We start from the raw sequence: 14861 nt of genomic DNA, 5'->3' as shown, positions 1-14861 counted from the left end.
ACTTATATGCACAAAATGTATCCTCATCTCACCTCCCACAGTACTTCTGAAATTATCTCATTTCAGGTACTTTCTCATACAAAGCATACTGAGATGAGAGCTTAACCTCTTATACTTAGTAGATGGTTCAGGAATTTTAGATGGGAGGAAACTGTTTGGGTGGGGGATAGGAGTCTCCTAACAGCTATCAGCAGCCCTAACATACTACAGTTTCCAGGATTCTTTGGGGGGAAGCCATGGCTGTTTCAGGTATTAAAATACTGCTTAAATGCATAGTGCAGATGGAGCCGGACTTATCACATCGTGGCAATAAATGCAGGCAACCCTGTTGTAGGAAAGGAAAGGCCTTGGTGGTCCATCCTTGGTGTGTCCTCATGTAACAAGGGAATGGTGAATATCATAATGATCTAGTATTTTTCTAGTATAGTAATCACACTAACATTCATTTCAACAGCATTATTTCATCTGGTAAGGTAAAGGGACCCCTGACCATTAGGTCCAGTCGTGGCTGACTCTGGGGTTGCGGCGCTCATCTCGCTTTATTGGCCAAGGGAGCCGGCGTACAGCTAACATTACTAAGCCGCTTCTGGCAAACCAGAGCAGCACACAGAAACACTGTTTGCCTTCCCGCTGGAGCGGTACCTATTTATCTACTTGCACTTTGATGTGCTTTCAAACTACTAGGTTGGCAGGAGCTGGGCCGAGCAACGGGAGCTCACCCCATCGCCGGGATTCAAACTGCCGACCTTCTGATCGGCAAGTCCTAGGCTCTGTGGTTTAACCCACAGTGCCACCCGCGCCCCATTTCATCTGGTAGGAAGGAGCAAAATTTCTATAGAATGTGGCTTTCCTAATAGAACCAAGATTAGTACTGAAGAAATGTATTTAAAAGCTCACATTCTGAAGCCTATTATCATAATCTGTAATGATGAAATGCCTTAATAGAACTTTTAGATTGCCTCCCTCTTTGGCCCCAGGTGAGATTGTCTGGCTTGTCCATACCCACTATCTAGCCCATAAAATAATAAGGCTTGTTAGTGAAATGTTTTGAAAGCATAGCTGGATACCTACTGGAGTGGACCTTTCATAACTCCCAGCTATTGATGTCTGGACAGAGCTTCTTAATTGGCTTCGGATGGCTGTTTTGATTGACATTTGGTACTGTCACTTCAAGCAAGGCTTCATTATTGCTTAACTCCCTGGTTCTCTGACTGCCAGGTGGCCCAGGAAGGCAAGTCTAAGAGTTACTGTAGAGCTGACTAGCTCATTTTTTCATTCATATTGAACAACTTTCACAAATCATTTTAGTTCTACATCCTCCCAGAAGGATGGTTTCCCCCATCCCCACAAAATTGGTTCCAAAGTATATTGCTGCCATTAGTTCTTCATGAAAATTTGCTAGGATTTTAGTGTGAACTTCTCCTAATAGACACGTATCATACTGAATTGTGCTCAATATATTCAGTTCTGCAGAGAAATTTTTGCATGTTATTTTCATAATATATGCACTGTAATGCACACTTTAATATATGCAATTTTGTACAAATTGCTTGGCTGGAAATTCAGAGAAGTGCACATTTCAAATCATGGCTGGACTACACTTTGTGTATTATTTCAGTAAATGTGAACTAGGTAGGTCCACCTTGAAATGTTATTTGCCTTGAATTTCTTCCCCATCCTTACAGAATATAGCCTTCTGGCTAGAAAACTTTCTTGAGTATTTGAAGAGATACCCATCACATCTTGGAGAAGGTGATACCCCTTCCAACTTAAAGAAGAGGGCAGAAAGAGAGAGAACCCCCTTCAGCAATTTCCATTTTTATGAGTTTCTAGCTGGAGTTAATTACAGCTGGGGGAGTAGGGCTCAAAAGCAGTTCCTTTGGCCCTGCTGACTATTGAAAGAACTTCTGTTTGTGCTCCATTCTGTATTTTCATGAACAACAAATATTACAAATGACAACGCAAGTCCCCAGTGTCCCTTCATTCAAAGGGGAGAATTCAACAATAGAGTGGTACCTCAGGTTAAGAGCTTAACTCCGTTCTTAACCTGAAACTGTTCTTAACCTGAAGCACCACTTTAGCTAATGGGGCCTCCCGCTGCTGCTGCGCCGCTGAAGCACAATTTCTGTTCTCATCCTGAAGCAAAGTTCTTAACCTGAGGTACTATTTCTGGGTTAGCGGAGTCTGTAACCTGAAGCGTATGTAACCCAAGGTACCACTGTACAGTATTAGTATATGCACTTTTGGATGAGGGTGTGGTCAGATTTTTTAGTTACAAAAATTCAACCTGGTAACAGTGAGAGCAAGTCTCAGGGCTCATGCACTTCCATGTCTCTCAGACCACAAGAAGAACATAAGGTTCAATCATGCTGTATACTTTGAGTCTCCACAATGCTGTCCTACTGCAGTCCTGAGGAAAATTCCTCCTCTGTTTGCTTTAGGGCAGCGATTGCCAAACTTGGCTCTCCAGCTGTTTTGGGACTACAATTCCCATCATCCCCAAACACTGGTCCTGTTAGCTAGGGCTGATGGGAGTTGTAGTCCTAAAACAGCTGGAGGGCCATCACTGCTTTAGGGGAAAGCCTCCCACTGGTACTAACGGGAATTTCTTCCCAAAGCCAACAGCAACTTCAGAAGATAACATTTCCTCAGGTCCTCAGCACAGGAGAAAATTTAAATCCCCCCCATCTTCTGCTATCCCACTAAATACAAGCCCTCTCCAACTTCTGCCTGCTGCTATTAACATGTGGAAACAGCTCTAAGGGTTAAATGTAAAGATGCATTTATTGTCGTATCTGGTTGGGTGCTCAGCTAAAATCAAATATGCTAAATCAAATACAGCAAATGTCCTGTTCTGATTATAATGTTGTCTTGAATCTGAAGTCTAGGAACAAAGATTATACCTGTATCTTGTGATGGGCTGACACTGTAGCTGTCACTTTCTTTATCCACTGACCCTGCTGCCCTGGGTGTTGGTAGCCTCCAGTCTGTTGTTAAGGTGTGGGCTGATATTGTGGGATGAGGTCTGTTGAGAGTCCATTGGCTAGCATATCTGTTGCGAGCTGTGGGCCCAGCTTTTGCATTCCTCCTTGTTGTAGGATCTGCAGTGAAAACACAGAGTATTCAGTGTTGGCACTGAATACTTGATTAGTCAAGAAAAGAAGCTGAGCAACTGGCTGAATAGAATTACTGCTGAGTGATGGAGCCTCAGGGTGGAAATGAGTATCAGTGGGGCCTATCTGTAGGCATATGCATTTATTATCAATTTCTATCAGCATCTGTGATATATAAGTTTCAAAGCTATTCTAAACTTTTATTATTGCAAGTATGGCAAACCTTTGATCCTTCAGATTGTGCTGAACTACAACTCCCATCAGCCCCAGCAATCATGGCTGATGCTCAGGGGTGAAGGAAATTGTAGTTTAGCAATATATGGAGGGTCAAAAGTTTCCTGCACCTGCATTATTGGTTCATTTTTCTTTGACAAAGCTTGATTTCCAGGCAAGTGATCATTTTTTGTATTATGTGGACTAAATTTTGTTTGAGGATTTTTTAAAAAGCATTATCTAGAAATCAATAATTAAAGAATTGTGTCCAATGTCTAATACCCATTTACTCTTTTATTTATTTATTTATTTATTTATTTATTTATTTATAGAATGGGTGGGTATGGATTTTGTGGAAATAGTATTAGGACATTAAAGCAGAGGGAAAAGATTTTTCTTCTGAAGCATCTGAGAGGGTTTTCATAGAATCATAGAGTTGGTGTTACTAAGACTGGGATATAACAGTATTAAAAATATAAATTCAAACTTATTAAATAGGTTATTTGATTGGGCTCTTTTTATTATTATTAAAATAGAAAAGCTGCTCCTTTTACATTGCTTTGAAACTATTTAAAAAGGAGTGAGTTAAGGATAAGTAGCCATAGAAGGATTATTCATGATTCATCCCTTCTCATTGACAGATTGGCAGGTTTCTTACTTACAAAGCCATTTAAAAATGCAAACTGTCCATATGTTGTTCACTGTCTGAGATTAGGCTAATAACCAGCACACACACGCATAAAAAAGGGACAATCAGCAATAAAAATGGTGTCCCATCTTTTCTGTGGAGCAGAGAAAATAGCTAGATGAAAAGCTCAGCAAAACAAAACCAGCTCAATTTAATGGTATGCCACAGCTTTATATATTGATTATGCAATGCATTTTGTAAACTTCATATAATCAGTGCCAAAATGTTAGGAAACATTCCACGCATTAGCAAACTATACTGGATTCTTGTCAAGATGAAAAACTTCACAATGATGAATCTGCTTACTCAGTATCTCTTCTGTGCAATGGGTTTTGTAAATCATACACAATCAAAGCCAGACTGTTGGGAAATATTCCAAACGTTGGAAAACTTATTGGATTTTTTCTAAATTTAAAAGGCTTTGACTGTCATACTTCCTTGCTGATCAGTATTTTACACTGCAACCTCACAGTATAAGAAAACTTACAAGAACCAGTGCGGAAGACGGCGGATCAATTTCTATTGGTAGGGAAGGGAATTAGCAGCAACACATAACTCAGGTGTTATATTTTCTCTAGAATGCAAGGACCTCTGCAGATGGGTCTAAAATATACTCATTATTCAAAGCAAGGAAAAAGTGCTAGCTCTGATCCAGCACCAGTGTGGCTGCATTCCACCCCACATTATGTACTGGGGTGGGGGGCAGGGTGTGGAGAAGCAGGTCAAGGAGAAATAACCCTGCTGTCAAACATCATATTTCCATATTTTAAGGTATATGCCAAGACATGGAAAAGAGGAGCACACAGCCTCCAAAGAAAGGGAAGGGAGAAGCAGAAGCAGCTTGCCAGGTGGAGTGGAGCTTCCTGGCAGATGAGTCACTGTCACTTACCAGGAAGGAGAGAGGGAAGACCAACAGAAAGGACAGGGCAGAGTAAATGAACTAGTGGTGCCTTGTTGGTGCCTTTGCATAGCGCCACCCTCTCTGCTGCCTCGCCCTGTATCCTCCTGGTAAGCAACAGACTTTGCAGCATATTTGTTTATTTTTTATATTACAACCACAAAACAAAGTGTCCTAAATACTTACTTGTTCCTGGCCGGGCGTCAGAAACATCTACCAGTGGTCCAGTGGCTTGTGAGACAGACTGGTAATGCACTGTGTGTGTAACAGTCAACGACTTCTGTTTCGATGTCTCCCCAAAATCAGCATCAGTTAACAAGACAGTAGATCGATCATCTACGAGAAAGGCAATGACAGAGCAGAATATCTTAATGGTGTCCCACTTTTGGCTGATTTTCTAAGAATGAATGAATGAATATCACTTCTATAGTCTTCATTACATCTTAGAATGAAATAACCTGGCAAATGAATTTTGTCTCACCTTGCTTTTGCCCAGAGCTAATTAACAAGGGAAGAGATCCATTTTTCAGGTGAGAAACTTCTTTTCCACCATAGCAAGGACTAACATGGAAAGTACTGTTTACTTCCAGTATGACTCTTCCACCCCCAGATATATGAATAATGGCAAAAAAGGCAAGATGTAAAAGTGATGCTGCTGTGATTATAGAAATCGCAGAAAAGTGCACTACTTCTGCATGCCATAATTTTCTTCATGCACTAGTAGCACCACAGTACATAATGGCATGTGCATGGAAGAGAAATTATTGCCCAAAATGGCTCTGTAAACTTTTCCTTTTTCCACACAGTCCTGCAGTACCCTATTTTAATAGTATCAATATCAACTTACTCCCTCCCCCCTCAAGTATATTATCTCTTTCAACAAATACCATTTCCTTCTGACTCGAGTTGATAGCTTTCCTTTTCCTTTTAAGCTATAATTAGATACGGGGTGTTATGAGTTAAGAAAAATAAGCGGTTTAAGTAGGCGGCAGAAAACATAAAAATATAACAATGGGTCTGTTCCAACCCTACAGGAGTTAATGGTGAACCACCCACTCCCACTGAAGCTTGTAAAAACAATCTATTTCTATGCATCGTACTATCAGGATTGACACATTTAACTTCCACCTACATTGCTGCAGTCACTACTGGATAGTCTTAATAGCAGTAAGAACTACAGGGAATGCAAACACTGAAGTACCATATGACTTTTAAATATATTTTCCAGACAGGCTGCCAACGGTGGGACAATCAAGTATTTCCTAAACATTTCCTCCCCCCACCCCCTGGATAAGAAACCATTAACATGAAGAACCATGCATAATAATACTAAATATACATTTTGCCCAAAAAAGGTCTTAAGTAGGATGAACACAATTCTCTACCCTTGGCAAAAAGAGCTGCCTCTTTTCAAGTTGGCAATAAAATCTCTGGGCAATGAGCCATATGGAAGCTCACCATAGGTCTGAATCATGGCTCGCCACTTTGTGTTAGACACAACCTATTACAGAAGCAATGATCAGGTTGCATCTGCAGCAGCCACACATTTAAAACATGCCCCCGCCAAAGTATCATGGGAACTGTAGTTTGCTAAGGATGCTGGGAACTGTAGCTCTGGGAGAGATAAAAGGAGTATATGCAACCTGCATCTGCACTACAAACTCTGCTGCCCATGGATTGCAACACAAGGGTAAATCCCCCCCCCCCCAGTGTGATAAAGCTTGGCAGCAGAGAAACAGCAGAGAAGCAAAATTAGGAAAATAAACAAAGTAGGACCCAAATGCAGGATTAGCCGCTTTTAAAGCGAGCCCTGCCATCACTGCACTTTTCCAAGAGCTGGATCATTAGGAGTTCTGTGTTCCCACTGGATGCCCCGGCTTAGCAATTCTGAAAATCTGGGTTCACAAGGTGAGCCACCAGTGTTCAACTTTATAAATCCTGATCCAAGGAATGATTTGTCTAGGGATTTTCTGACAGCAAGGTCAAGTGCATAAAATGTATTAAGGGACGAGTCTATGCTTACCCAGAGGCCTGCTGAAGACCACAGGAAGAGACGCTTGACCAGCACACACACACACACACACACACACACAGATGTCCACTAGTGGGTTAAGACTTATGTACCTAGAGGTCCCCCAGAATGCAGGTGGAAACAGTGGTGGCTGGTGCCCATTGGGAATAATAGGGCGGAAAGCAGGCAGGCTGATAGTAGGTGGAGCCAGAACTAATGACAGGTGGAGTCAACTAATTCTAGTTTTTCCCTCTTCCTCCATCCTACAGAAATCTACACAAAGGTAACACTGATAGACTGAGGAGGAAGCTGACAGTCAGTGCCACCCCTCTAAACTGATTGTAAGTTGGAAGGCAATCAGGTGGGGGCTGACTGTCGCTGATGGGGCAGTGCCCCATTTGCCCTAATGGACCAACTTCCATGGGGTGGAAAGCTCCACTGGTACAGATGTTTCCCCAGAAGTATTCAAACTGTAGCAGTGGCGGGGGGGGGGGGGCACATGTAAACTGACCCAACCTTTTCCTTTCTATGGGCTGGATTCAGTGATTTTCTAGGGGAAGTCAGGTCTCTTATGCTGCACAATAGGGCTCTTTGTCTCCTCGCCTCCCCTCATTGTCCCCCAGATTGGCTCAGGGTGGACTTTGGGGGAAACCCCAGAACAGGCTGTGGGCTGAGGAGAAGGGAGATCATTCATCTGACAAGCCGAAATGCTTCTACTGACAGAATGAGCTGCTTGGTGCTATGTTGAATCCCTCCCTGCATGTGTATCAAAACCATCCCAGCCACCTTCTTTGCAATTTTCTTCTTGAGCTTGGTCTCACTGAAAACTTTTTCCTTTCACATGCAGTACTGAGTCAGGACTTTTATCATCAAAACAAAAGCAAGACTGTAAGAAAAAGTATTTGGAGAGGCTGTTTTCTATTCCTTAAACGTTGCTTTTTGTAATACCTTAAGAGAAACAACACAGAGCTAGTGAGATCCTCTTGTTGTACAAAGGCACCTCATGAGCTTATTGCTGGCTTACCAATGGTTTCCATTGTATCCCTCTCTTCAATCAGAAGCTGAGCTCTGGGAATATCTATGTGCATTCTGAGGGTCTGCTGTTGCTTATTAAGTGTATCCGATGTCCTTGTGTTTTTACTAGAAATCAGAACAACAACAAACCAAACAAAAAAAGGGGGGGGGACAGGCATTAAAGTCGAATGAAGAAATTACCTAAATTCTTTTATTAGTTTAAAAGCAAAATAAATACTTTAGTCTCCTATCGCTATCAGTGGGGTGTTCAAATAAATGCTTTTCATTAGTTCTCCCATGTGTACATACAATATATTAGTCTAATGCTGAAGCTTAGGAAAACAGGAGCAACGGGAGAAAATAAGCCTTTCCCCTTGAGATTCTTTTGAAAAATACAATCATAAACTCTTATTTCTCCCTTCCTTCCATTTCTTAAAGACAAGCCTAAAAACCCCTTTGTTCAATCAGAGGAAAGGTGGGTTTTATGGCATTGTATTCTTACCATAAATTGGCATTGACAAATATTAACCAACAGAGAAAGTGGACATTTAAGAAGTGGTTATTTATTTACACTTTTATATGGATTTCAGTAATTGCTTTTGGTTCACTATTTCCCTTCAGCACACTTTGCTTTTTGTTCTGTTGACACTGCAACAATAAAATTTTAAGAAAGTAATCCAACCACTGTTCCTCTACTAATTCCCAGCATTGGGGGACAGAGAAAAGAAACAATTAGTATATTATCACCAAAGCTATTATATTCTCATTTTAAAATGTGTGCACTAGAAAATTAGCCTTAGAATGAGTTATGAAGCTAAGAATTTTACACACACACCCCTCTATATCAGAGGTGCAAAGTAACCGACAGAATTGCTTTAGATCTGTAGCACTTGGAAGCAGTCTGATCTGTACCCTCAATGAACAAAAAAAGAGAGGGTACTGTTATTTTTAATTATTTGTTGAGAAAAAAGAACTGGAAAAAGTAGGCCACCCCAATAGTCTAGCTCTGCTGCTTATATGCTGCTCTCACAGCCAGAACTCTAAGAATGACAACCCACATAATAAAGAAAAGCAACAATGTTAATTTGCTTCAACATCCAAGTGCTGTTTGAAACTATTGTCTTTTTCTATTGATGTGAGTTCATCTATCAATCTTGACTCTCCCCTATGCCTTGTGTGCTGCATGCCTTTTTCCTCGAATAGAGCACCACACAACAGTTTATCTATTTGTCCATTCTTTGTCTTACTACAGGGGTAAGGAAACCCTTCTCAGCCCAAGAGCAGAATCAAGAACTGGCTCACCCTCCCATGGGCCATTTTTGATAGGTGGGAGAGACTGCCAATTTTTCAATCACCTGACAACAGGTGAGAACTTCAAAGAGGTTTGCTGTCAGTATCAATTAGCTGACTGGTGCTGACAGACCTTTTGAAGTCCGTTTTCAGGTGCAGTCTAGATCCAAACCACTGCAAAGGAAAAAATGTTCATTTGCAGGCACAGTTTGAGTCCAAGCCATGTCTGCAAATGGACAACTTCAAAGGGTCTCACCATCAGCAACAGTCAGTTGATTGGCACCGATAGTGAGCTCCTTGGTAAAATGGATTGTCAGAGCCAATCAGCTGATTGGTGCTGACAGCATGCATTCAAAGAGGTGCAGCTCTCAGTGAACCCTGCTTGCCAAGGAAGGATCAGGAGTGCTCTTTAAGCTCCTGCTTGTTCCTTTGCAGCTGTGTCTTTATCTGTCCCATATGCAAGGCTCCATATGATGTCAGGTGTGAGCCTAGTGGGCATGCTTTGGGGGGAAAGGCTTTACAGGAACCTTGTCTGGCCTAATTAGCCCGGAGGCTCCCCACTGATGTCTTATTAAAAACAACAACAAAGAGAAATATTTAAAAAGATTTGCAAACCTGTTAGATGGATTTCAGGGGAAGAGGGGTACAGGTAAGATGTCACAGGCTTTAGGCAATCAACACTGTTCCTAATATAGCTGGCTCCTAGTGCAAATAGGCAGAGCTATTCCTTCCTATCCTATGTTGTGGAAAGCCCTCTCATCTGAGATGCACTTTCACTGACCTTGATTTTTATTTGTTTTCTATGATTGGATTAGTGATGGTAACTATTATGTTGCTTTATTTATTGGATTAAACTGCATGAAATCCACCATGGAATTGCTTGGAGAAGAGCAGACTATAAATACATATACCAAACAAACAAAGAAACACCATACATGGTACTTTGAATCCATGCTCTTCAGCAGAACTAAACTAACCACATATCTCCTCCAGCACCACACAGACTATAACTTGGAAAACTATGTTGAAAATTACTTGGAATATTTAAATAGGATGTTTCCTTAACACATGCTATGCATTTTGGAAAGGTCCCAGTCCTGATCTCAGGTTGATACTCCAGTATCACAACCAAACTGACAAACTGTACACATTATTCTTACCTCATAAGCATTTCAGCCAGACTCTTTGCATCTAGGGAAAAACGGGAAAACTATTAACACTGCATAAATAGCTCATTAGTACTGCATGTCTGTTCAATTAACCCATTTTTAAGCATTGTTGTCTAATTTAATATTTTTCCTGGTGATGGGGGACTGGATGTGGAAGAAGAAACTGAAACTTAATCCAGTTTAAATGGTAATACTGTTGGTTGATCAAGAGTTTCAATATACAGCCTTGATTGGATGGGGTTGCACTTCCCCTGAAGTCAAAGGTTTTCAGTTTGGGTCTGCACCTCACTCTTTCATTTCTTCTGGATGACCACGTGGTCACATGATTACCAGCTTCAGCTGGATGTCATGCCCTTTACTGGCAAAGACTGACTTGGCCATGCCCACTCAATGCTGTACAACCTCTAGATTCTATTGTAATATGCTTTATGTGGAGCTGGCCTGGAAAACCATATGGAGCCTTCAAATAGTAAAAAAATCATCAGCGTTTTAGTCTGGGGCCAAACAGACAAAGTGTATTATTCTAGTTCTGTATGGTTTATGATGGTTATCTATTAATTTCCAGACTCAATTGAAGGTACTGGTTCTTACCTTAAAGCAGGGGTGAGAAACCTGCAGTCCTCCAGTTGCACTTGGACTCCAACTCCCATCTTCTCTAGCCAGCATGACCAATGGTTGTAGTCAAAGACATCAGGAGGACCACAAGCCCCCCACCTCTGCCTAAAAGTCCTCAACAATTTGGGGGCTGAGTACTTTATGAACCAACTTCTCCCATGAACTCTGATCAACTTCTTAGGTCCCTCTCCAAATTCCTTTCTCCTGACTGAAGCTTGGTGGATGAATACATTGAGTGGGGTCTTTTCAGTTCTGGAGCTTATATTATTATTCTTAAGTATTGTTGTTACTACTACCAACACCACTACTACTTGCCAAGGAATATTTTTAATAAAGAGAAACAGGAAATAATTTGGAACAAATAAATAATGAGTGCATATTAGAAAATATATAATGCAACTTATTCAGAATTTGCAATCAATCTTATAGCAACATAGTAGCATGCTTGTGACAAAAAAAAATTTGATATGAAAACAAACAATATATATCCTGAAAATGGCTACTGTCACACATCAGTTGCTAAATTTGCTTCATCTTTCTACTAATTTATCATGTTTGTAAAAATTAGATACTTTCTGAAGCATGCAGCATGCAATTTATCTGAATCCCCCCACCCCCGTATTTGAAAATTTTCTGTTCCTTAACCATTTCCTCCTGGGATTACTTCCTGCTTTATGAATCCATATCAAACACTTCTGATATCCTTAACAAGTTAGCAAATGAGAGATGTCAGATGTCCCCCAAAAAACAAAAACCATTGTCCAAATTAATATAACAGCAGCATAAAGGTGGTTCTTTCAACATCACTGCTTTTGTTGTCTTTGAAACTTAAGAAACAACAGTTGGAGACAGAGTGGGAATTATGTACAACTGCATTATTGATAGGCAGTACCTCATTCTGATGACGAAAACAAACAAACAAGATCTCCAATAGTAAAATATCTGATATTGCAAAGAAAACAAAATCCACCAATCTCTAAACTTCAAAAAATACCTGCCCATTATTTTTCTCTTTGTAAACATAAAGGACATACTGCTGTGTGCTCTAGGCTGTCTTTTGCGGATCAGTGTGCTGAAACATGCAGATGTTTAGGGCAGAGTTGGCCTGCAGGGCACACAACTTAAAGGGCATGGGTACACAGCACAGTCCCAGTCACACATTCAGAAAAGTGTGAGCGCGTTAACTGAAAAGGGATTTGGGGTTACAGGACAAGGAGAGTTCAATCTCCATTGAAACAAGTATGTACCGCAGGGCAGCAAATCAATGTGTTGATGCTTATTTTAACCAGGTAAACTGGGTACTACAGGGCGCTTCTTACATTACAGAAATGGTCTGAACATTGCTCTGCATGACTACTCAAGTGGTGGCCAACCTGCGGCCATTCAGAAGTTGCTGGACTCCATTTCTCACCAGCCCCAGCTAGCATGACCGAGAATCAGTGATGTTGGGATCTGGAGTCCTAGAACAACTGGAGGACCACAGGCTAGCCATCCCTGTTCTGTCCTGGTCCCCTGACAAAACTGGGGGCCCACAGCATATGGCAAATATTCACATTGTATACACTTCACTGAAATGCAACCTTCTTCTCAATAATGTTACCATAGTGCAGTTAGATGGAGCTGCATAGAAGCAGCAGTGATACTGCTGCTGTAACATACAAAATGGACCCTACTTGTTACAAGCTTCTGACATCTCCTTAATCTATATATACAATCTCAGCTAGACATTCTCGGTGAGGTGACCAAAATACATGTAAGCGAGTAATAGGTGTCCATTCTTACCTCTGAGTCTCTTCAGTCTCTGTTCCCTCCTCCTCCTTCTCACAACCAGCAGAAGCACAAAAAGCAGCAAGACCCCAACCAAGATACAGGAAATGGTCACCAGCATCTTTAGCCCTTCATTGGTTGCCAGACCTTCCTCACTTTGGACAACTGATTTAATGAGTGGAGGGATTGTACCTGGAAACAGTGTCATGACATTAGATGCCTATCAATGAAGAGAAAAGGTTGGTTTTTAAGTGACTACGGTGTACAGAAGCTCACCTGTAAGAGGTTTGATTAATTAGGAAAGCTTCATCACACTAACTTTTTATGGGCTATTTTAAGGCACACCTGTCAACTCTACTACTTTTAGTGAAGAGGCAAACTAAGAAATGTTAATTGCCTTGAAATAATGTTGCTCTTCTTTATAAGTTCTCTTCCAACAGATGTAAAGTGAAAAATGTGCACCCTTCAATCAAACCAATTAAATTTCATGCCAGAGGACAATTCTTGGCTTGTAATGCTCAGCTCTTCTATCTGATGAGAGCATGGCAAGCTCCTGAGATTTATATTCCTGTGCCAGGAAATGTGAGTTTCAGTGATATTACTAAGTTCCACCCTTCCCTGGAGTTACCAAGGCGAGAATAAAAAGGGATGAAAAATGGCAATTGAGAAGTTGACCAAGAACCTGACACTCTGTTATGAAGGCTTCTGGATATGCTTAGAACCTGCATTACCAATGAGAACTCTGGGAAGTGTAGGTGGTTGTTTTTGTATTAGTTCCTCCTGCTTCATTGAACAGAGTTCCCACTGGGAATGCAGATTCTGACAAAGCATGGCTTTTCAAGCACTTCCAGCCACCATTTCCATCCCATCCCCAATGACAAAAAGTGCAGGAAAGGAGTATAGGGCTGACACCAGGCCACTATCAGCTGAGTCAAACATCAAAAGGTGATTGTAATGTTGGACTGTTTGAAATGGCTTGACAAATTTCCAGTTCTGAAGACCCCCTGCTTTCTCAAAATTCATTGCCACCACTAGTTAAGAGAACGAAGTCTATCAGCTTGTGTCAAAACACCTTGCAAAATGGCTCCTCTGCTGGTTAATAACAAAAGAGCCTTGGAAAACCTGAATCTCTTTGCACACCATCTTATTCTTTTCAAGGTAGATAATCTAAATTTGAACTGTCCACTGTTTCATATTTAGTCTTGCAAGCAGATCGTTCAACACATTTGAACTAAACAAGTGTTGTCAAGATCAGAAATTGTAAATTGAATGTAATAATATGGTTTATTCCTATCTTATTATATAAAGTCTGTAGTAGCAATATATAATGAGGTGTTTAGAACATTATAATAAGACTAATTTTGGGGCAGAACCCTTTCTTCTGTGACTACTGCTGGTAATGTTGACGGAATAATCTCTCCTCCATTCCTTCTCTCTCTCTCCCTGTCCCAGAGAGAGAGAGATTGAGAGAGAGATTATTGCTGCATACCAGCATTTATGTAGGAGAGGAAGTTGTCACGTGTGCCCATTCCCTTACTGGATCCAGCCCTACCTCTCCTCCTGAGGGCTCCAGTTATCAGGTTATTCCTGCTCCTGGGTTCCTAGGAGGACAGCAAGCACTGGATCATTTCAGGGGACACAAGCACATCTCCACTCCTACAAAATGGCTAATGATATCTGCGACACAATTCCAGAGTACATAGTTTGAAAACTGTGCTCTTTAAAAAAGAACATCAGCCCTAAAACTCTGGTGACTGAATATCATACTAAGAGATCTCAGTTATTTGTTGGGCATATAACATACACAACTCACTCTCTCTCTCTCTCTCTCTCTCTCACACACACACACACACACAATAAACAAAAAATTAGACATCTAATAATTTTCAGGGGGGGGGGAGAGCTCCCCCTGAACTGTTTGCAAGAAGAGATGTAACATTAAAGTGTTCACTCTCTCATACAACTCAACACACCTTCCTTTTTCTTATGAGTGAAATTACGGGCAAACATTTCACTATATTGTGGAATAAATTGTGATAAAGTTGACAGGGGCCACATAGCATTCCTCCTCTCTCAGGCCTTT

At 41.1% G+C, this 14861-nt stretch overlaps 1 protein-coding gene and 1 long non-coding RNA gene across 2 annotated transcripts in view; one reads left to right on the top strand and one right to left on the bottom strand.

The window, feature by feature from the left end:
• Positions 1–14861, bottom strand: part of DSCAM (DS cell adhesion molecule) — a 327203-nt gene that overhangs the window by 30018 nt on the left and 282324 nt on the right. The window contains exons 27-31 of the mRNA XM_083734745.1: positions 12794–12970; positions 10388–10418; positions 7948–8063; positions 5099–5248; positions 2904–3101 (exon numbers count right to left, since the gene is read on the bottom strand). Coding sequence (XP_083590871.1) covers positions 2904–3101; positions 5099–5248; positions 7948–8063; positions 10388–10418; positions 12794–12970 — 672 coding nt within the window. The remainder of the gene's footprint in view (positions 1–2903; positions 3102–5098; positions 5249–7947; positions 8064–10387; positions 10419–12793; positions 12971–14861) is intronic.
• The window catches only part of LOC310842672, a 461768-nt gene continuing 449003 nt past the window's right edge, over positions 2097–14861 (top strand). The window contains exon 1 of the long non-coding RNA XR_014563291.1: positions 2097–2212. This is a non-coding gene — a long non-coding RNA (uncharacterized lncRNA). The remainder of the gene's footprint in view (positions 2213–14861) is intronic.

Source organism: Podarcis gaigeae (assembly GCF_964106915.1).
Source record: "Podarcis gaigeae genome assembly, chromosome: 4".
Lineage (NCBI taxonomy): Eukaryota > Metazoa > Chordata > Lepidosauria > Squamata > Lacertidae > Podarcis > Podarcis gaigeae.
Note: the sequence above shows the minus strand (reverse complement) of the source record. Positions and strands in the feature narration are given on the sequence as shown.